Genomic DNA, 20487 nt, shown 5'->3' with positions numbered 1-20487 from the left:
CCATTTAGCCCTGTGAAGGTCTTGATCTCCACCTCTGCTCCAAAGACTCACTTAACTGTTAAAAACATAAGCATTGATTTTCTCCATTTATTACAGGCCAGGGGGTTCATCTGTGTTAGTGATTGAATTCATCCAACCCCTACTCCAAGAAGGGCCAAAGCCTGCAGGAAAGCAACAAGTACAAGCTGTCACTAAGGTAGCAGCATCAAGTCTTTCTTGCTCTTCTGACTCACCTGATCATGAAGTTGAACTTTTGCCACAGCACTCAAGACAGGCAAAACAGGCAAAAACCCAAACAGACCCAAGAATAGAAGGTACCTCCTGTTTTCTGAGGCAACGTTCATCACAGTGCATCAGTTGCAATTAAAAAGCCTTCACATTTCTGATTATCTGCCCATTACAAACTCAAACAATGCACTTGAAGGACATAGACATTACCATGGGATTGGAGTCTGCAATCAGGTCACGTAGAGAATCCAGAAATCCTTGGTCCTCCACCATCTGGGCATTGATGTCATGCAGCTTCGCCACACAGACAGCTGCAGTCTTTCGTACGTAAGGGTCTTCATCCTTCAGACACTTGCGAAGAGGCTCACACAAATACTCTGTGATCTTGTCCACCCTGATGCATCCCATTGTACGGACAGCCAGAGCACGGATGAGAGGGTTTGGGTCCTCACAGTCCTGCAACGGGACAAAATACACAGTAAACAAGTCTGCACCACTAGCCACCGATACCTTCCCTGCAGCCAGAATCAGGCTGTTCTTATTTAAAACAAGAAGCATTATTTCTGATTACACGCTAAAAAAAGGCATTTTTTTCAGATCAGGGGCAAAAGGGGGAACTTATTCACAGAAACATTCTACACTATCTTGAAATATTTTCAGGCTATAATAGCTCATAAATTGTGATCTCGGCATCTCTTGTGTCTCCCAGGCAAAGCTTCTTTCAACATAATTTAGCAGCTACAGCCAAGCTAGAGAGGCAGCTCGCACCACCCAAAAGCTAGCCACAGGCAACTTTCAGACAAAGTAACAGACAAAGTAATATACTGGTTTCCAGCCTTGCTGGTTTAAAGGAGCAAGAGAATGCAATGGGAAAACTCAACAACTAAACACAACGGAACAGTCATCAAGGTCTAATTCTCAAAGGCCATCAGTTCTAGACACGAGTATCCCTTAAGTTTGCAACACATGAAACACTAAGCAAAGGCTAGTCTAGAGGTGCTTTTCTGATAAGGAAAAAGAAAAAGCAGGAGGGAATATAACTTCATACTGCCAAGACTATATAATTTCACATATGTCCAATCCATCTACATGTCCGAGCAACGCTTCTCCAAAAACCAAACTATAAAAGGATGTCTGCAGAATGACCTGCAAAAGTATAAGGTACATTTACCTTTCACTGTTTACATTTCCTATAGCTGAAAAAACACCTGAATGCATGACTTTTAAAGCATACAAGAGAAGTGACACATCTTACTAGGGCATTCAACAACTTGAACTGCAAACTGTGCACGAAGTGCTGAGCTAGTGCAGACTAGTGTCAACACTTTCTCTTTACTAATGTTTGTGCCTCAGCCTGCCAAAAGGGACATCAGACATTTCCTTGCAGGGAAAAGTATGAAGCTGGAAAACATCAAGTTTGTTAGTCCATTCTAACAGAATTAAACCTCACAGATATGACAGACAACAATATTCTTTCCAGGGAGGAAGGCAGGGCCACGTTCTCTGGCCAGAAGAGCAGACCTGCTCTCAGCCTAGGTCTTCTCATCTCTTTCAGCCTCAGGCACTACAACAGAAACTTAAAACATGATCAGATTCCCCAGTGTCTCAGATTTTATAATACTCTAGGAGGAGTCTCAAACTCTTTCTAAGCACTGGGATTTAACTTGTATAACATGGAACTGAAATAACATTTCCTAGCTAAGAAGAGGCAACCTACAACAGAATTAAAGGCAAGACAGCAATCAGGCTGTTATTTTTCCAGTGAACTGTCTTTCCATTTCACCAAAGATACAGGTTTTCCACACAGAGCACAGCCGAAACATTCAAACAAGAAGTAGATACTCATATATCGGAGATACTACAAAGGCTGGAAGATGAACAATATAAAATCTATTATCCAATAGCGGCAGCTGGTCTTTAATAACAATTAGCAAAACAATAGAAGCAGCTTTCCCTGTAGCAAGCTCTCTCAATCCACCTACAGAAGTGGTTATGTCATCCCCGCTGCAGTAACTAGCAGCGGCAAGCGACAGCAAGGACCCAGACCTATTGGACACAGCATGCTCCTCTACAAGCACCCCCAGCCCAGAGACTTAAGTACAAAACCAAAGAAACAGCTCACAAAGGCTAACGGATAAATGAGACGTGGTGACAGCCACTGTGCTGGACTATTTTTCTGATGAGCCATGGAAACACATTACCTTCACAAAGCTGTTGACAGCCATGATGGCCATATCTGGTTGACTTTTGGCGTAGTTCATCAGGTACAAGTAAACCAGCTTCTTCAGCTCTAGGTTGTCGGTCTGCATGCAGTTCACAACATCAGGAAAGAGTGAGCTGGACAGACAACAGTAAGAATAGAATCATAGAATCACAAAGTCATAGAATCGTTTAGGTTGGGAAAGACCTTTAAGATCATCCAGTCCAACTGTTAACCAAGCACTGCCAAGTCCACCATTAAACCATGTCCCTAAGCACCACATCTACACGTCTTTTAAATAGCTCCTGGGATGGTGACTCAACCACGTCCCCAGGCAGCCTGTTCCAAAGCTTGACAACCCTTTTGGTTAAGAAGTTTTTCCTAATATCTAATCTAAGCCTCTCCTGGTACAACTTCAGATTATTTCCTCTTGTCCTGTCACTTGTTACTTGGGAGAAGAGACCAGCACCCACCTCGCTACAGCCCCCTTGCAGGTAGTTGTAGAGAGTGATCAGGTCCCCCCTGAGCCTCCCCCTCTCCATGCTGAGCACCCCCAGTGCCCCCAGCCACCACTCATCAGACTGGTGCCCCAGCCCCCTGCCCGGCTCTGGACACGCTCCAGCCCCCCAATGTCTTTCTTGCAGTGAGGGACCCAAAACCGACCCCAGGATTCGAGGTGGGGGCTCACCAGCGTACAGGGGGATGGTCACTGCCCTGCTCCCACTGGCCACACCGTTTCTGGCACAAGCCAGGATGCTCTCAGCCTCCTCGGCCACCTGGGCACATTGGGGGCTCATCTCCAGCGGCTGCCAACTGACAGCCCCAGGCCCTTTCCCACCGGGCGGCTTTCCAGGCACTCTTTCCCAAGCCTGTAGCACTGCACGAGGCTGTTGTGACCGAAGTGTAAGACCTGGCACTGAGCCATATGAATCTCATGCAGTTGGCCTTGGCCATCAATCCAGCCTGTCTGGATCCCTTTGAAGAGCCTTTCTACCCTCTTGCAGATCAACACTCCCACCCAGGAGAAAAAAAAGCAGTGAGATTGCATGGTATGCAAAGCAGATAGTAACAAGGTGAAGAAAAAGTGGAACTCCAGTTTTCCTGGCTAAGTACCCTGCTGTCTAATGAGAGGTCAATTTCACTCCTGAAACAGTTGGCAATGGCTTTTATAATAATCATTTAATCTCTTCTCGTAAAAACTCATGCAATTTCCTAAAGGTGTTTTAATTGAGGATTTCACCAAGCAAGTAAATTCTACCATGCCAGGCCTGGAAATGAACCCAGAAGAAAAAAAAAAAAAAAAAAAAAAAAGTTGCTTAAAAATGTTTTGGTAATGTAGGGCACTTACAAAGAAGCTGCCAAATTTCTGACTAGTAAACTCTAGAGCTATTAGGAGCTTAAATGCCAACAAGCTGAGTTTCACTCAAACATCAAGCAGCAATATGTAAACAGCACTGCAGAAGAACACAGGAAGTTAGACAAAGATATCTGCGGCTCTCAGGTATGCTGTAGCGATCTAAAGGTGAAGGGCAAGTGCTGTTGGCCAAGATTATTTTTAATTCCTTCCAGTTTATCTGTTCCTTTGTTCTACCATGTAGCCGTGATGTTAAATTTGCAAGCTCATATTAATTTCTGGAGCAACAGACCACACTGCCATGAACCCAGGAGTATTGCGACTTTATGGTAGATTCCAGTAACAGGAGAAGCTGGAAGGAAGAAAGCATTCACTCGAGCAAGTTTTTCTGGTTGCCTCAAAGACAGAAAAAGTATGTGGGACAGTGTTCCAGAAGGTAAACACCTGTGTCTTTTAGTCACTATGAGGCAAAGGTTCAATTTAAAAATCACGTATTTTAAAACGTAGCTTAAATTTATGCTATGACAAGTAAGGCTAAGAAAAACATTTGGTATTACCTTTCTAACACTAATACCCAGGCTAGCAAGTAGTGAGAAATCATCATCTAGAGTGACATACAAAATGGTTGAATTCTGGATGGGTTCTTAAATAAAAAAGGCTACTGGCACCTAGCTAAACCAGCACTGAAACAGTTGTTTCTTTTGCTTTCAGTAACAGGAAGGAGCCTGAGAAACCTGTGACTCAAGCACAGCACAGGCAAGGACAGAGCCAGCCTCACCACCCAGCCACACCAAGGTGTGTGCCACCACACCCAACCAAGCCCTAGGACACCCAGAGCTGCTACAGGTGCAAGAAAAGTTGCTTTTACCTGACATCCTTCCCCACGGTCATGGCTGCAATAACTTTCTTTACTGCTTCTTTCCTCTTCTCTTTCTTTTCATTATTGAGTTCAGCCTTCAGTTCAAAAATCTCTCCTGGCACAAGACAAAACAGGTTGAGTCTCTTGGGAGAATAAAAGGGTGTCGCTTTAGGGACAGTACAAGAGTGACTTTTTACTTGCCCAGCCCTGTTGTTCCCATAAAAGCAGTACAGCAGCATGTGGAAGCCGTCAGACCTTATGGAGAGCATGGTTCAATGAGAAGCAAAGCTGCAACATTCCAGAGAACGTTATGGGCTATACCTTGCTAATGAATAAGCTGTTAACAAGAATCATGCTGCATGTTGCAGCTCTCCCACTTCTAGAACATTAAATCACATCACTGTAGCATCTGTTTCTCAGAGGCAACTATTATATAACTAGGATGAAAAGATACTTGGAGCTGCCAGATTCGTGCCTGCAAGAAAAAACTAACTAAGCTAGGAATTTTGCCCAGACTTTTTAAACTTTCGCTCATCACTGCCTGGCTCCTGCAAATGCAATGAGAAAACAGCAGACTGTAGTACAGCCCAAATGCCACGATACACAGCAGTAGAAACAGGAAAGCATAAATTTAGTCCAGTGGAATAAATTCCTTCCAAGACAGAAAGATGGAGCTACTATTAACAAAAGCAGCGTGTAACACTGCTGTCACCTCAATTCCAAGGCTGTCAAAGCAGCCTGTTCCATGACACTAGATATTACCAGATAATTCTAGATATTACTGCTTGGAAAGTCAGTTCAGGTTTGATCACAAAAGTGGCAAAGCAAGTTTGCAAAATAAAGCAACATGTGCAAAAGACTGTTTATCAGGCTTGTTCCAGACAGCAAGCGGTGTGAGGATAATGCTCCTGACTGACAGACAGCCTTCCCCCAGGAACAACAGGGAGCAGTATTCCCACTGGAAGCAACAGGCTAAGGGCACATCACAAATATCAAAACATCTCTGACAAAATACATTCTAGCCCTTAACCTTTGATTCCTACACACCACTTTGGCAGATCAGCAGCATCCATTACTAAAGAGCCTGACACAAAGACCAACAAGTACTTCAAAAAAGAAGTTACTGTTCTGAAGAACACAGTGCAGTGACCACTCATCACACGTCCTGCCTAAGAAAGAGATGCTCACATTACTCACAGAGAGACCATGCCACGGTGCAGGGCTGAGCCAGCAGCAGCGTGCTCGCTCGAGCTGAGACAGTGCAGGCTGGCCTCTTGCAGCCACCCCAGAAAAATTTGCCTTTAGGACTGAACTTACTGACAGAGCTCCTTAGAAAGATGTGAACTGCATTTGCTGACTTTAGGAGCTCACTCTGAAGCTTCATGAGACGTGGAATCATAGAATTTTCGTTGGAAAAGACCTTTAAAATCATCCAGTCCAACTGCAACCCCAGCACTGCCAAGTCCACCATTAAACCATGTCCCTAAGCACCACATCTACACATCTTTTAAATAGCTCCTGGGATGGTGACTCAACCAATTCCCCAAGCAGCCTGTTCCAAGGCTTGACAACCCTTTCAGTGAAGAAGTTTTTCCTAATATCCAGTCTAAGCTTCCCCTCGTGCAACTTGAGGCTGTTTCCTCTTGTCTATCACTTGTTACTTGGGAGAAGAGACTGGCACCCACTTTGCTACAGCCCCCTTGCAGGTAGTTACAGAAAACGATCAGGTCTCCCCTGAGCCTCCCTTTTCTCCAGGCTAAACACCCCCAGTTCCCTCACCCAACATAAACAGGAATTTAAATAGATCAACACTCTATTTTTTTATTAGCAAGCATTAATCAGAAACATCCAGCCCCTCTGAAAAGGAGAAGTTAATATGAACCATTTTCCACATCTACTGGAGAAGGATGAGCAACACCAGGCTTAAATTGCAGTCAGCATCAGGGTTTTGTTTAAGAACAGGGTAGAAATTAAAATCTGCCTGGGACAGTTTCAGCAGAACAAGTTCTGCTCTGCAGCACGTGAATGGGTAAAACGTCCCTAGAGATCCTTCCCAGTCTTCCCATTTTTAAGGGCACCAGTTTGTCCTGAGGTGAGGTGACCACCACACCTACCGTCAAGCCAAGGGCAAGTCAAACAGAGCACTGCAGCTTTGGAGGAAACAGCAATAGGAAACCCCATTATCTTTGCAACAGCTTGATATAGAGATAATACACTTATACTTTAAATATTATATGTCTTTCAGTCAACTTAATCCTGTGATGCCCAATGGAACAACCATCCTCAGTCCTGAACTTGTTAGCCCATAAGAAAAACTTTTCTCAATTGCAATCTCAAAAATCTGCAGTCAAATCCCAATGTATTGTTCTCTGATCCTTGAAAAAGGAGCAATTTGGGTCATTTTGTGCATCGTATAACCATGTAATACATCCGTTTTGTCTTTTGTCACCATGTGACCTACTTTGGAAGTTTCTCCCCGGATGATTAAGATGTGAAACAGGGACAGAGCTAACAGAAAAGCACAAGTTCTTCTGCATGCAGTTAAAAAAGCTATGTAAAAATAGCCACCCACCACCTCCAATCCACTGCACCAGCTTAACACTAACCTTTTTTATTGGTTGTGAAGTATTTGGAGTCCGTCATGGTTCCAGTTCCTTAAAACACCTGAGAAAAATAATAAAAAAAGAGCAAGTAGTCACACAGCATTCAGAGCTGAAAACACCCAGTCTGCAAGGCAGGAACTCGGAGGAAGGATGGTTGGTGAGTGCACAACGTAAGGGAAGAAGCAAATGCTTTATAACCACAGGCACAAGTTTCACAATCTTCATTCTGCACCTGCTGCTGGTATTACTTGGCAAACCCAGGGAATTAAAGGGCTCAGATGAACAATGATAGTGAAAACACAACAGCCCGAGGCAGACAGGCTGGGAAAAAGCAGTGGTGCTCAGCCCAGCTTTTTAAACATTTGGTCTCCAAAGGGAAAAGGCAGTTTTTTAACTCTTTCCGAACAGCAGATCTTGGCATGTTCCGCAGCTGCCTTTCCCCTGGGTACACAATGTCTTTTTCCAAAAAAAGAACTGCACATCTTACATCTCGACTGGAAGCAAGAAGTCCATGTTTCAGACAAAGGAAACTGTCGACTCCCCCTAATGATACCTTCCTGTGCTGCATCTTGATGGAAAGAACAATTATCCCTCCTTGCAATACCCACCCTGAGGCCCTTTCACTTCTTTCCCTTCTTTTGCTCCCAGGAGATGCAAAGCAGTTTGTTTCTGTTGTTGTTGTTTTGTTTGGTTGTTGTTGTTGTTGTTTTTTAAAGAAAAGCCATCACTTTTCCAGTTCTTTCAAGCTTGAAATTGAAATCTTTCTCTGCCAAGATCTGACATCCCACCTCTAACACACACACAAGCTTATTATTTCAGTGTTGCACTGCATTTTTGTGTACAGGACAGAAAAACGCTGCTGGGCCAGCAAGTACATAGAGCTGTGAGAATGGTCTCAACAGCACTTTTTCTGCTCCATGGAACCAAATTATTAATACTTCAGAATACAGGGATTGCCCAAACATATGTGGATATCCATCATTTTATTCTTACAATTGCCAGCTCTGTGACAAACGTGACTGAAACAATTTTCAAGTACTGGCTGAAAACCAACGATTGGAGTGGGCAGTTTCACTGTTATTGATGAAACAGTCTGCATCACTGCTAAGAATGTATGACCCTAAAACAATCCCCAAAAAGGGTTTTCCCACATCTGCTCCTTTTCCTATTTTTTTGCCCAATTCCCCTTCTCTTGTATATATTTCCATAACCTGAAATGCTGCCAGCAAAGCAGCAAGTCATTTGTTCCCTAAATACTGCCCATCTTGCCTAAACCTTGAAGGTCTTGCTGGCTCAGCAAAAAAAGAGATGAGCTTAGCTTTGAACTCCAAGACACCGTCCGGTAGTGCAACCAGCTTTGCTGTTCCTTAACACTTTTCCTTCCTCATCCCTTAACCAACCCCAACACCACTACCATTCTTATTTCCCCTATCCGCATTGATCAATTTAGATCAATTTGACTTAGAAGTCAAATCCCCACCAGCAGCAGCTGAGGGGCAGTGCCACAATTCCTACCACATTCCATGTGCTCTACAGCGCGGCGATGCAGAGCAGCTGTAATCTTGTCCAACTGCCAAGCAACCAGATGAGAAACAACCTGTTGCTTCCTCCAGTTTCTCTGAGCTCCTGGCTGCCCTGTGCCTGTGTGGTTACGGCCTCATCCCAATTACTGGGTTTGGTTTGATTACTATCCCTTTCTGCTTCTGCCAAGCTGGAGAGCAAACTATGCCTGGGGACAGCTCTGGAAGCATGTTGCTCCTGCAGGAGAGGTTTGCCTGCCTTCCAAAACAGACAGTGGGTTGGGGAGAGCCGCACAAGCCACAACACTGCAATCTTTCCAGAAAAAAAAAAAGCATTTTTTTAAAAATCATAGCATCCTGAAAGCAGCAGCTGTTGTGGGTCTTGTTTTATAATTAAAAACAGAGCCCATGTTGAGCTGCAATGTTATTGCTGACAGTCTTTCGGATTTGAGCCCAGCTTAAAAGATGACTTCAATGTTTTCCTCTACAAGAGCATTTGGCATGATGCCATGCAAAAGGCATTGAACACTGCCTTGCCATTTTTTTGCATTATACATGGATTTTCCAACCTGGGTCATACCAGCTGAGCTACTCCAATATGTTTTAACAGTGACCAGAGCAGCAGATTATACAGAAAACAGAGGAGAAAAAACCCCACGCCACTCATATCACCCCAGTTGCGTAAAGCCTCACAGAGGAAGAAACCTTGCTGAATTTCAGAGATGATTTTTAAACCGAAAAGAGGACATTTCACTGGTTTTCTAACCAGATCAAATACTGGGAGACATGAAGAATCCTAGAAACAGACTCAGACAAGGCTAAGCACAGCACATGTCTTTACAACCTGTTTTGATAGACATAAGACTTGGGTCAAAAAGCAAACTACCATATTCCATGTCCAACACAGGAGAAAGCTCTTTTTCTCATGAGCACACAGATTTTTGCTTCATGTATGTCAGAGCTTGCTTTGCTCATTGTTCAGAGACGGCCTGCTAGCAGTACTGTTATCTCATCCACTAAGCAAACTCAGCATGATTTACAGCAAGTCCCAGATGAAGGCCGAAAACAAAATAGCCCAGGAATACAAATAGCAATGTTTTAAATAACCCAAGAAAATCCCAGCTTCTTGTACACAGAACTAGTTTGAAGAGAGCCAAGATAAATTATGGCAACATCATGAACAGCCTTGTATTTTTAGGAGAAAATCTACATCAGATTTCCCCTCCTCGCTATTGTTCTGTGTCTAGCACTTGTTAAGGTGGAAACAGGTAAGAAGTCTTCAAGCTGACAGCAAAAGGTTCCTCTTCCAAACCCAGCAAACAAGAAGAGATGAAATAGAGGAATTTCTGCAGAAGCTTTGGCAATATTTAATGCTGTAAGCATTGACTTGACATTTAAATGTAGACTGAATCAAAAATATGATTAAATTAAAAGGCTAAGGAACCATCGTAACAACAAAGGTAAGCCTTCGCAGCCCAGAACCACACAGAAAACTGGATCTGGTGTCTGACCAACATCTGCTTTGCCCCACACGACTCCAACGACAGCCTGACCAGCTCCCCACCACCAATTTCACACAGCTGTGAACAGGAAGGAGGCAGGTTTAAGGCCTCAGTATCCATCCAAGCTCACTAGCATCAGAACAATCCAGTCTTGCACTCCTAAATCTCTGAAGTGCTCCCCAGTTTAACCTGGCTTACACTCCTGCTGGTGCCACCACTTCTTATCTGCACCCATTTTGCCTGAAAAGCCTCTGGAGTAGCCCAAGCACTGCTCAGGGCTGCCAGAGCATCAGGAAACCAAACAGAAGAATTGAACGGGCAAAGGGAAAGCAGCACCTCAGCTGCAGAAGCCTGCAGCCCTGACGGTGTGTGCTAGGGGCAGGTAATTTATTGCCACCTTGGGGAGCAAACCCCACTTCGGTGCTCCCCACCCCCTCCCCAAACTCCCTGTCTGTGCTTCCTCCTCACCCCTCGGACCCCCATCCCAGCTCCACACGCCTCCAGCTTCAGCCCGCAGCTGGACTCACAGCCCCTCCACCACCCGCAGCACCCACCCACGCTCCTCCCAGGCATCCCCGGCCCCCTCAGCACCCTGGCCACCACCTTCCCCCCTCAGCACCAGCCCTCAGACCTCTCCCAGTAGCTCCCAAGTTCCAGGAGCATCCCCCAACCCCAGCTCCCCTCCTCAGCGTTCCCAGCCCCAGAAGCCCCCCCAGTGCCTGCCCAGTCCCCCTCTGCACCCCAGCACTCATCCCTGCCTAGTCCCACCAGTATCCCAGTAGCTTTTTCTGCCCATTCCCATCCCACCTCGCCCTCCCAGTCCCACCAAGCCCCAGCCCTGCCCACCCCCAGCACCCGCCCCCCAACCAGCGCCTCCTCCCAGGGCCCAGTGCCCCCAGGGCCCAGCCCCCGCCTCCAGCGCCCACACCCCTCACCCTCACCCCTCCCAGGACCTCTGCACCCACCCGCCCAGTCTCCCCAGTGCCCCGCTCCACCCTACCCCACTACCCCTCCCACGGACCCCCCACCAGCGACCCTCCCCCACTCTATCCCGTTCCCCCTCCTCAGTCCCCCACTCAGGCCTCACCAGTGCCCCTCGCCTCCTCCCAGTACTCCCTCCCAACGACGCCCAGCCCCTCCCAGCTCCCCAGCGGTGCCCCTCCCCACCAGACCCCAGCGCCCCACCAGTGCCACATCCCCCTCACCCCGCGACCCCTCCCCCGGCCCCACTCACGGCGGCGGGACGGACACACCGCTGTGGGGGCGGCGGCGGAACCGGAAGCGGAACGGAGGGGCCAGGAGGACTCGCGAGGAGCGAGAATAAACCCTCCCCCCGCCTAGAGCGGCCGCGCCCCTGCCACCATAGAGGGGCGCAGGAGGAGACAGAGCGCCGTTCCGCGCCGCGCTTCCGGGGAGGGGGTGGTGCTCCGCTGCGCCTAGGCGGGTGCCCTGCGGCGCGGGGGTGCCCCCTGGCGGCGGGGCGCAGGCGGCGCCATGGCGGAGCTGGGCGCCCACCTCACGGCCGCCTCGGCCGGTGACGACCGGCCCTCCATCTTCGAGGCGGTGGCCCAGGACAGCCTGATGGCCGCCGTGAAACCCGCCCTGCAGCACCTGGTGAAGGTACGGGCGAGGGTAGGCCGCAGGCCCGGGGGAGGGGGGGCTGGCGGCCTCCTCCCTGCAGGCCGCGGGGCACCGGGCCGTGGCCTGAGGGTGAACAGTCTGTGAGGTATCTGCTGTGGAGAAGGGCCCTGGAGGGGCTGCGCAGCTCTGCCCTGAGCTCTGCCCCGCGCTCTGCCCCGCCAGGGTTTACCTTCGGCTGCACTCCCAAGCTAGCATAACAGTTTTTACCCACCCAGCTTGCGTTAGGGACTGGAGCCATGATTTGTAGCTGCTTTAATTTAGCGCATCGCTCCACTTTCACCTTCCCTTTTGTGTCCCTCTCGGTAGGTGCTTGCTGAAGCTAATCCTGGCCGATACGGCTTCCTCTGGCGCTGGTTTGATGAGATCTACGTCGTTGTGGATTTGCTGCTCCAGCAGCACTATCTGGCCAGGTGCAGCGCCTCCTTTTCCGAAAACTTCTATAGCTTAAAGAGGATACCAATAGCAGGTCACAGACAGCAGCCTCTGGCCTCTGCTGGCCTGCCAAAGAAGCAGCACTGGAAGTCTCTCCTCTTGCTGGTTCTTGTTCCTTACCTAAAAGGAAAGCTAGAGAAACTGGTGTCCAGCCTGAGGGAAGAGGATGAGTACTCCATCCACCCTCCATCGTCATCCTGGAAGCGCTTTTACACAGCCTTTCTAGCTGCCTACCCCTTTGTAAACATGACCTGGGAGGGTTGGTTTCTTATCCAGCAGTTGTGCTATATCCTTGGGAAAGCTCAGCATCATTCACCCATGCTGCGTCTGGCTGGTGTTCGCCTGGTCAGACTGACTGCAGAGGATATCCAGGCCCTGGAGAAGAAGCTGGCCGGAGCCCCTTCAAGTCAAACACACAGGTATGTCAGAACATGGCTTAGCTGCTGCTCTCTAGGGGGGTTCTGTGGGTATGTTAATGTAGAGGTCATGCTGCAAGTAAAACCATCTTGTTCTCCAGAAACTCTTCAAGGTGAGGTTCACCTCTGGCACAGTGTGCTCAAAAAGGGTATATTGCCACTGTAAATAAGGAAACAAGCAGCAGGGATTAGCTTCACGAGATTTTGTGGTAATGAAATGCGTGGGGGTCTTTTTTTGCACTCCGGCCTTTATCCTGTTCAATCTTCACCTGCACTTTTCTAACAAGGAAAGTAAACTGCAACAATATTGCTAAAAGGACTGAAACTTTGTTTCAAAACCTCTTTGATCTTTCTGAGCAGCAGCTGGCCTTGCCCATGCTTAGTGTCCTGTAAAATGGTGATCCATGAGTGAAACACTCTGTGGTCCAGGTCCCCTCAATCCAAACTCTTCCAGTTTAGAATTCTGAACAAAACAGGACTTAGCTTTCTTAAAAAAAAAAAAAAAAAAAAAAAAATCTGAGAGAAACATCCTAGCAAATGCCTCATTACAAACATGGGATACATTAACCAACTTAGCATCAAGAGGCTGTATAAAGCAGTGACTTACTCCCCTAGTCCTTTTTGCCGTGTTTTGCAGGTGGACAAATGTGCAGTAGTAACAATTTCTCCATACCTTCTCTCTCTGCTACAGCATCAAAATACAAGTGCAGTCAGCAGTGAGGAAAGCCTTGGGTGGCTTTGCCTTCTCCCTGTCCACTGGGCTGTCCATCGGTGTGTTCTTCCTCCAGTTCCTGGACTGGTGGTACTCCTCAGAAAACCAAGAGACAATCAAATCTCTGACAGCACTCCCAACTCCTCCACCCCCTGTGCACCTCAACAACGGGGCCAGCTCAGCTCTCCTACCCAAACTGAAGACTGTGTGCCCTCTGTGCCGCAAAATTCGCGTTAATGCCACGGCCCTGTCCACGTCTGGCTTTGTATTTTGCTACCGCTGTGTGTACAGTTACGTGAAGACTCACCAGCGCTGCCCCATCACGGGCTACGCCACAGAGCTGCAGCACCTTGTCAAACTGTACTCTCCTGAGGGCTGAAAGGCCTGCCCCAGGCATTCAGGGACACATCTCTGAGGCTGGTGACTGGGTAGCAGTGAGCCTAAATTCGCCCCTTCTTATGTCCCATAGAACATAATCGATCACTGCAGCTCATCGGTGAGCTCTAAAGCTCCTTTGAACTTTGTGGTACATCAGAGTTTTGCTGCCTCTGTGAATTCCGGTAAGACTCTCCCCTTTGTTTATTAGCTGTTCAAACATCCTGTGACAGTTTCAGAGGGATCAGACAGGCACAAGCTGTCAGCTAGCACAGAAATGCCTTCAAAGACCAATAAAAAGGGAAGAAACATTGGTTTGGATAAGAATGCAGACGTGAGGATCAAAGACCATTGCTGGTAAAAGTCCTGCTCAAGGGCATAAGCCAGAAAATTTAAAGAGGTAGGGAAAATTTTCTAAGCGTTATTCCTCCCTTACCAGCTTCCCAGGTGCTCGCACTGCCCGGGCAAGCTCTGGCACTAATGCTTGTCAGAGACAGGCTTAAACCTGTGCTCTGACTGTGCTGTTCTTCAGTCTCCCTGCGTTTTCAGGGTACTCACCTTTGAACTGAGAACGTCACACCCCTAATTCCCTTCAACCATTCTAAATTAAGACTTTTGACTATTTAGAGGAGCAAGAGGTGATGTGTACAAACAAGAGTACTAGAGGGGCTTTACATTTTCCACATGAGGGAGAAAAATGCCAAACCAGATTAAAGCAGCAACTGTGCCAAACTATGAGAGCTGGGTTTTGTTAAAAAAAGTCTTTGTATCTGTTGTTATTTGCTTCCATAAAGCAAAATTCTTTCTTGATTGAGAAATTAACTTAATTATTTTCTGGTTATTGGAGAAACAGTTAGCCCCTCTAGGGGCTCTATTGACCTGAGGGAGACTAGACTAAAGCTGCTTTCATCTTTGCAGAGGATAGTGGATATGAGATTAGTATTTTGTAGGCTTAGAATCTTTAATGTCTGTGTTGAAGTACTATATTGCAGTTATTTCAGTCCCAAACACGTAGCACATCAGTATCATAACAAAGCATCCTTTCCTTGAACAGAGGAGGAAAGAAAGCATGCATGACATGATGGCAGGTTCTTGCTTGACACCTGATTTTTCATGATACAAGTTTTTTTCTTGACTTGGCTCTAGGGAGCAGCAGACATCACAGTGACATTGCTTATAGAATACAAAGAGTAAAGTTTGTTGCACCAAGTGCAAGGTCTTTCCAGATGAAGAGATATGTTCTAACATTTAATCCACTGAACCAGTCATCTCATTTTTCCCCCGCTTTAGCTCTGCTTCAGAAGATAAAAATCTCTAATATCCTCCCTCACCTGTAAGCAAGACAGCAAGGTTATTGAATAATGTGGAAAAAATACCATAATTTGCATCCTCCCAGAGATGCTCTAGGAAACGCCTACTGAGATTCCCCAACACTTATTATCCCTATACTATTTCCTGATCTTTCTACCTGTGCCGCTATGGAATAGTAATAAAAAAGATCTCATTTCTCCTTTCTCCAGTAGTTACAGGATCCATAAAGACATCTCTCTTCCTTTAGAAAGCCAGTAAGAGCACACACATCTTACTGGAAAAGAAACCACATCAAGGCGTGAGGTTTTCTGAGATTTCAGATCACTTTTAACATAGCTGGCTTTGGGCTGGATGTTAATTCGCATCACTTGCTACATCACTTTTGCTTCACCCACAGAGATCATCATCTCTGTGAAGAACCAGCATCTGAAGATGCTCTGCTGCTGCTGCACAGTCTTACAATAACCTGTCTGATTAGACAGCTTGGGGCCAGTTGTCCTGTGGCCTCGAGGGCAACCACTCATTTAAATAAGGGCTGAAGGATCTGATGATTCATTTCAGGAAAGGTTTATTTTCCTTTTATCCTTCCTATGCTTTCCAAATTACCTGTCTGCTGCTCTGTGAGAAGCTGGGCAGATCTGGGCCAGAAGACTGACCGGTGCTGACTCACCCAGCAGCACTGCAGAGCTCCTGGGCAAGTTCTGCACCACCCTCCCCTCTAATACGAATGAGGGGAAACGGCCTCAAGTGCACCAGGAGCAATTTAGATTGGATATTAGGAAAAATTTCTTCATGGAAAGGGATGTCAAGCATTGGAACAGCCTGCCCAGGGAAGCAGTTGAGTCACTGTCCCAGGAGGTAGTTAAAAGTCATGTAGATGTGGCACTTAGGACATGGTTTAGTGGTCAGCTTGGCAGTTGTGTTGCACTTGGACTCAATGATCTTAAAGGTCTTTTCCAACCTGAACGATTCTAACTCAGAAGGATTCACTGACTGCTGAAAGGCACAACCAAGTTGCCTGCACGCTCGCTGCTGCAGGGCCTCTACACCTCCTTCTCCTAGGGTTAATCTCTCTTCCCCTCCCCAGAACAGCCTCCACTCCCCTCCCCACACCAGCTGCACAACACCCTGTCCCTGTCAGGCCAACTCCACAGCAGCTCCGAGACCTGCACAGAACCACTCACATCTAAGCCTCACAGTTCTGAACAGCTGTTAATTACTCTTTTGGATGTTAAATTGCTCTTTAAGGCCTATCAGACTAACAGGCATTAAGCCCACAGAGGTGACAGGCTCCACAGTTACCTGGAAGATTTTATTAGTGTTCCTGCAGACTGATGCACATACCAGCTTGGAGAACTGACTGCTTCTTCTAACCCTCCTGTCCCGAGTAGCCAAATACATACCTGTTTATCAGGTTTATTGCTCCAGAACAGCTACAAAACCAATTTGGGTTATACTACATGCCCCTGTATCTGCTTTTTAACTGTGATAGTATACTTGAAGCCATGATGGTCTAAAGGTAGACAAGAAATTATTTTTCAGGGAACACCAACTTTATTAAACCAACCTTTGGACTTACATACTAATTTGTGACTTCTACACAGTCATGTATCATATATGCATTGAGGATGCTTTGATCTTTTGCTTAAGACAATTACTTCAACATTAACAGCAGCACTGGAGTTGCCGGATACATTACTGTCAGAGCTTGATGTTGCAAGTCTTTTAAAAAAATGTTTAGTGAATCAAAGCCACCTTCACAACTCATCTAGACACTTAAAAAATTAATGCATTAGCAACCCAGTTGCTTTCCTTGCTTCCTTAACAGAAACAATGTGGCTTCTCCCATTAAGAAAAAAACCCCACCATAACTATACTTGTAGGTACATATTCCCCATAGAAGCTTCCTTCTCCACAGGAAGAGAGAAATGAACCAAGACCTGGAAGAGAATGAAAACTGGATTAGAGAAAAGCTCCATATCTTTTCCTGTACTTGCTTGATTAGCCCAGCCTTTTTCCTCCTCATCCCTGAAAGGGCTGCGCTTCATCCAGAGCAGAGCACTAGAGCCAGCCCTGACACCACAACTCGCTTCCAAAAATACTCCTGCGTCTGTGCTGGCAATCCTAGATAAGAATACAGGTGTCTACAGGACAGGCAGCTCAAACTCCATTTTACAGAGTGCATTGCATTTGCACATGTAGAAGATACAGGTGCAGAGGATCTAGAGTTTCATAAGCCATGTTACATGTAGAAGAAACAAGAGACCTCTCTCACTGCAAGCTCAATACTAAACCCAGTATTGCAGCAAGATACAAAAATCCAAACAAGTATTTGCACTACTCACTTTTCAAATCACAGTTTTGTTTTTCTGCCAGTAAAAAATTGATCAAACTTCTATTTTTTTTCAGTATTTTTCGGGTGCATCAAAAAGTTTCAAAAAGAAACAAAGCTGTTTAGAGGAGCTTTGCCTAAATAAGCTCAGAGAGAAGATTACGTGATCACGCCCTGGTCAAAGCAAAGACACAAAGTCTCAGCAATACCAGTTCAGAAAATACTTCGCTCATCATTGCTTTGGGCAAATTTATTTCCATTCAATAAGGATCTTGCTCTCAAGTCAGGAACTAGAACAGGAAAGAGGTTTTTTCCTGGAGGAGGAATAAACAAACACACATATCCTTCCCCACCTCCAACAAAACAGATTCACTTGGGTTCTGGGTTAATTCTTTTCAGGATCACATGGCTTTCTACAGGACAGTTTGCAGTAAGCTAACACTGACCCTCGGGAGGTGAGATGGGAGTGGCTGTTACAAGACTGAAAAACTGAGGCCCGAGTTGTTATTTCAGCCTTCCCATACCCACCTCTGTCACACAGCAGCACGGAGGAGCTGGTACTTTGCACCATCAGTAGGGCTGTAGTCTCTTCACAGAGGTCGTGTGTTCAGCTGTGTGCATGACAAAGCCATGTTGGCAGAGTAACACAGGCAAAAGCTCTCCACATCCCCATCCCAGACACCATTAGCTAAGCCAGCCAAACCCCTCATTTTCCTCCTGACATGCCTACACACAATGCCACCCCACAAGGCATGAGACTCTGAATAGGCATTAATTAAAGCTCTGGCTGATCTGCAAGCATGCGACAGAGAAAAGGAGCTGGTTTAAGGTTAATGCTCATCCACTAATTTAGGGTTGGGTTTTTTTCTCCTTATCACCTCCTCCAGTTACAGATAATAAAAGGATGAAGCACATTTAGCAGGGGAACAAGGGAAGGGAGGAGGGCAGCATGCCCAATAGAAGAGCTGGAACTAAGAAAGATGGGTCACGAGCTGGCATTCCAAGGTCAGGGCAGTACCTGGCAAAACCAAGAGGAAAAAAACTGTCGTACCTATAAATGTTGCTGAAGCCAGTGGCTCACCAAGGGTCCAGAGGCCTGTTTTGATCCAACCTTTCCCTCATGCCACCCAGCTGCACCCTATTTCTCATCTCCTTCCCTGCATTCTCCCCCAAGGCCCCTTGCAGCATGTCAGTCCCAGTTCCTCTGCCCCTGCCCACGCAACCCCCCCTCAGCCCCCCGTGCCCTAACCCAGTCCCGCTCAGCCCCCTGCATCCCCCTACCCCCAGGTAGCCTCCCCCCATCCTGCCCACCCACACACCCCTTACAGCCCCAGACGCCCAACCTCGGCCGGACTCACCCGCCTCAGCCCCTCTGGCCCCGTTCCCCCCCACACCCGAGCCCTCAGCTGCCCTACCCCAGCCCCCTCAGCCCCCCCTCACCGCCCATGCCCCTCAGCTTGCTCCGCTCCCACCCCATCCCACCGCGCTCCCGCTCGCGCAGGCCCAGCCACCCCGAGGAGGAGCCGCTCGCCTTTGTCCCACCTCCGGTGGCCAACAGCCAATGGCAGCGCGTGGTACTGCCAGGTAGGCGGCGTGCGAGCCAATAGGAAGGCGCGTTAGCGGCGCTCCGGTCGGTGCGAGCGCTTCCCGCCCTGAGGCGACCTGAGGTGGCGGGAGCTCCGGCCCCGGTTCCAGGCGAGCGCGGCCGTTCCCCGGCGGCTTTCGGTTTCTCTCTCGTTCCCTCAGCGACGGGATTTGCTGGGCCGAGGCAGAGGGCGGTGGTAGTCACTGCCACGAAAACTCAAAGTCCTGAGGGCCCGGCTGTCCCGGCTACATATTGTGGCCCAACGGCACGACTAAGGGGCAGCGGGATGAGTATGGCATCACCGTGAAAACAATTTAAGGGAAAACAAACGAGAGAAAAAAAAAAAAAAGAAAAAAAAAGGAAGAAATAAGACCAAAAAAATATTCAGGAGAAATAAAAATATTTCAACAGTTGAGCTGAAGGTGCCTTGGAAGGAGAATTATCATAATTTAATATACAAGTTAAAATACAATGCTTTCTGAAGGCCAGCTGAGTAGCTGTATCCTGCCGTTTTAAAGCAGTAATTTGGTTCCTCCTGATGGGCAGCAGTTTGCAAGAAATGCCTGTGTTAACCCACCTGCCTGTTGGGGAAGATGTATTTCCCATGATTTTCCTGGGGACGGGGTTTCTGACGTTGCTGGAGGCTTTCCTCTGCAGGACCAAGAGGAGGGTCCCAGCCGGACAACTGGCATAGTGACTACATAGGGAAACTCAAGAGTTCAAGAAATGGAAGCTTTTTAATCCACCCGCACGCCCGTGCATTTCATTCTGACTGCACAGCCCACAGCAGAGAAATATGCAAGTCTTCAGTAACTGGTGGTGGGAACTGTGAAAAATTCAGCTGGGAAAAAGCTGCTTTGTAATGACTAAAAAGCAGCCCTGCACACTGGAATGCAGTCTGAAGGGGGACAAAGAGAAAGGAGAAGGGGCAAAGCAAGGAAGAGGGTGTTATACCAGCTCCTGCCAAGGGGGTTGAGCAGCAGGCTTCTTTTACACTGTCTGGAATCAAAAGCTAAGTATTTTCAGGAAGCTGTAATCCTGCCCACAAACAGAATATATTTGTTTGCAGGACAGGAAGGAGACACATTTCTGCAGCCTAGCGCTAGCTTGCTCTTTTTCCACACTGCCATTTCTCTTACCTCCCCTCAAAAAAATGGACAACTTTATTGAGCAGATACCTCCATAATCAAGGTACAGGGAAAGACTGTCCCCCTGCTTCTTTCCATAACCTCCAGACCTCAACACTTAATCATGCCACACCTGTCACATGAGGCTCACTGACATTTTGTATGATCAGAAATTTTAATGCACTTGAATTCACATTTAAATAATTGCTGAGTAAGATTATATATATATGCTTAGATTTTCTTCCCCCCTGGGGTCTAAAGCAAGGGCCTGTAATTTTTTGTGTTGTCCG

General features: G+C 47.2%; 2 protein-coding genes, 1 long non-coding RNA gene and 1 other non-coding gene across 5 annotated transcripts in view; 1 reads left to right on the top strand and 3 right to left on the bottom strand.

Annotated features, from left to right (window-relative positions):
• Positions 1-11636, bottom strand: part of AP2B1 (adaptor related protein complex 2 subunit beta 1) — an 80580-nt gene extending 68944 nt beyond the window's left edge. For both annotated transcript variants that reach the window (XM_056328828.1, XM_056328912.1), the window contains exons 1-5: positions 11501-11636; positions 7248-7305; positions 4651-4756; positions 2430-2565; positions 439-684 (exon numbers count right to left, since the gene is read on the bottom strand). In XM_056328828.1, coding sequence (XP_056184803.1) covers positions 439-684; positions 2430-2565; positions 4651-4756; positions 7248-7284 — 525 coding nt within the window. In that variant the 5' untranslated portion in view covers positions 7285-7305; positions 11501-11636. The remainder of the gene's footprint in view (positions 1-438; positions 685-2429; positions 2566-4650; positions 4757-7247; positions 7306-11500) is intronic.
• A 117-nt stretch (positions 11637-11753) lies between these two features.
• Positions 11754-15357, top strand: PEX12 (peroxisomal biogenesis factor 12). Its single transcript, XM_056329156.1, has 3 exons — positions 11754-11886; positions 12214-12758; positions 13447-15357. The coding sequence occupies exons 1-3, from the start codon at positions 11761-11763 to the stop codon at positions 13844-13846; spliced, it is 1071 nt and encodes a 356-aa protein (XP_056185131.1). The 5' UTR covers positions 11754-11760; the 3' UTR covers positions 13847-15357.
• Positions 15358-17623: 2266 nt separating this feature from the next.
• LOC130144939 (uncharacterized) lies at positions 17624-18723 on the bottom strand. The gene is made up of 2 exons (XR_008820323.1): positions 18537-18723; positions 17624-18096 (listed from the first exon to the last, which is right to left on the bottom strand). It is a non-coding gene; the product is annotated as an uncharacterized LOC130144939 (long non-coding RNA).
• LOC130143973 (Z30 small nucleolar RNA) lies at positions 17629-17726 on the bottom strand. The gene has a single exon (XR_008819959.1). It is a non-coding gene; the product is annotated as a Z30 small nucleolar RNA (small nucleolar RNA).
• Positions 18724-20487: the final 1764 nt, after the last annotated feature.

The sequence above is a fragment of the Falco biarmicus genome, chromosome 1 (assembly GCF_023638135.1).
Source record: "Falco biarmicus isolate bFalBia1 chromosome 1, bFalBia1.pri, whole genome shotgun sequence".
Lineage (NCBI taxonomy): Eukaryota > Metazoa > Chordata > Aves > Falconiformes > Falconidae > Falco > Falco biarmicus.
This window is presented reverse-complemented; position numbering and strand designations above follow the sequence as displayed.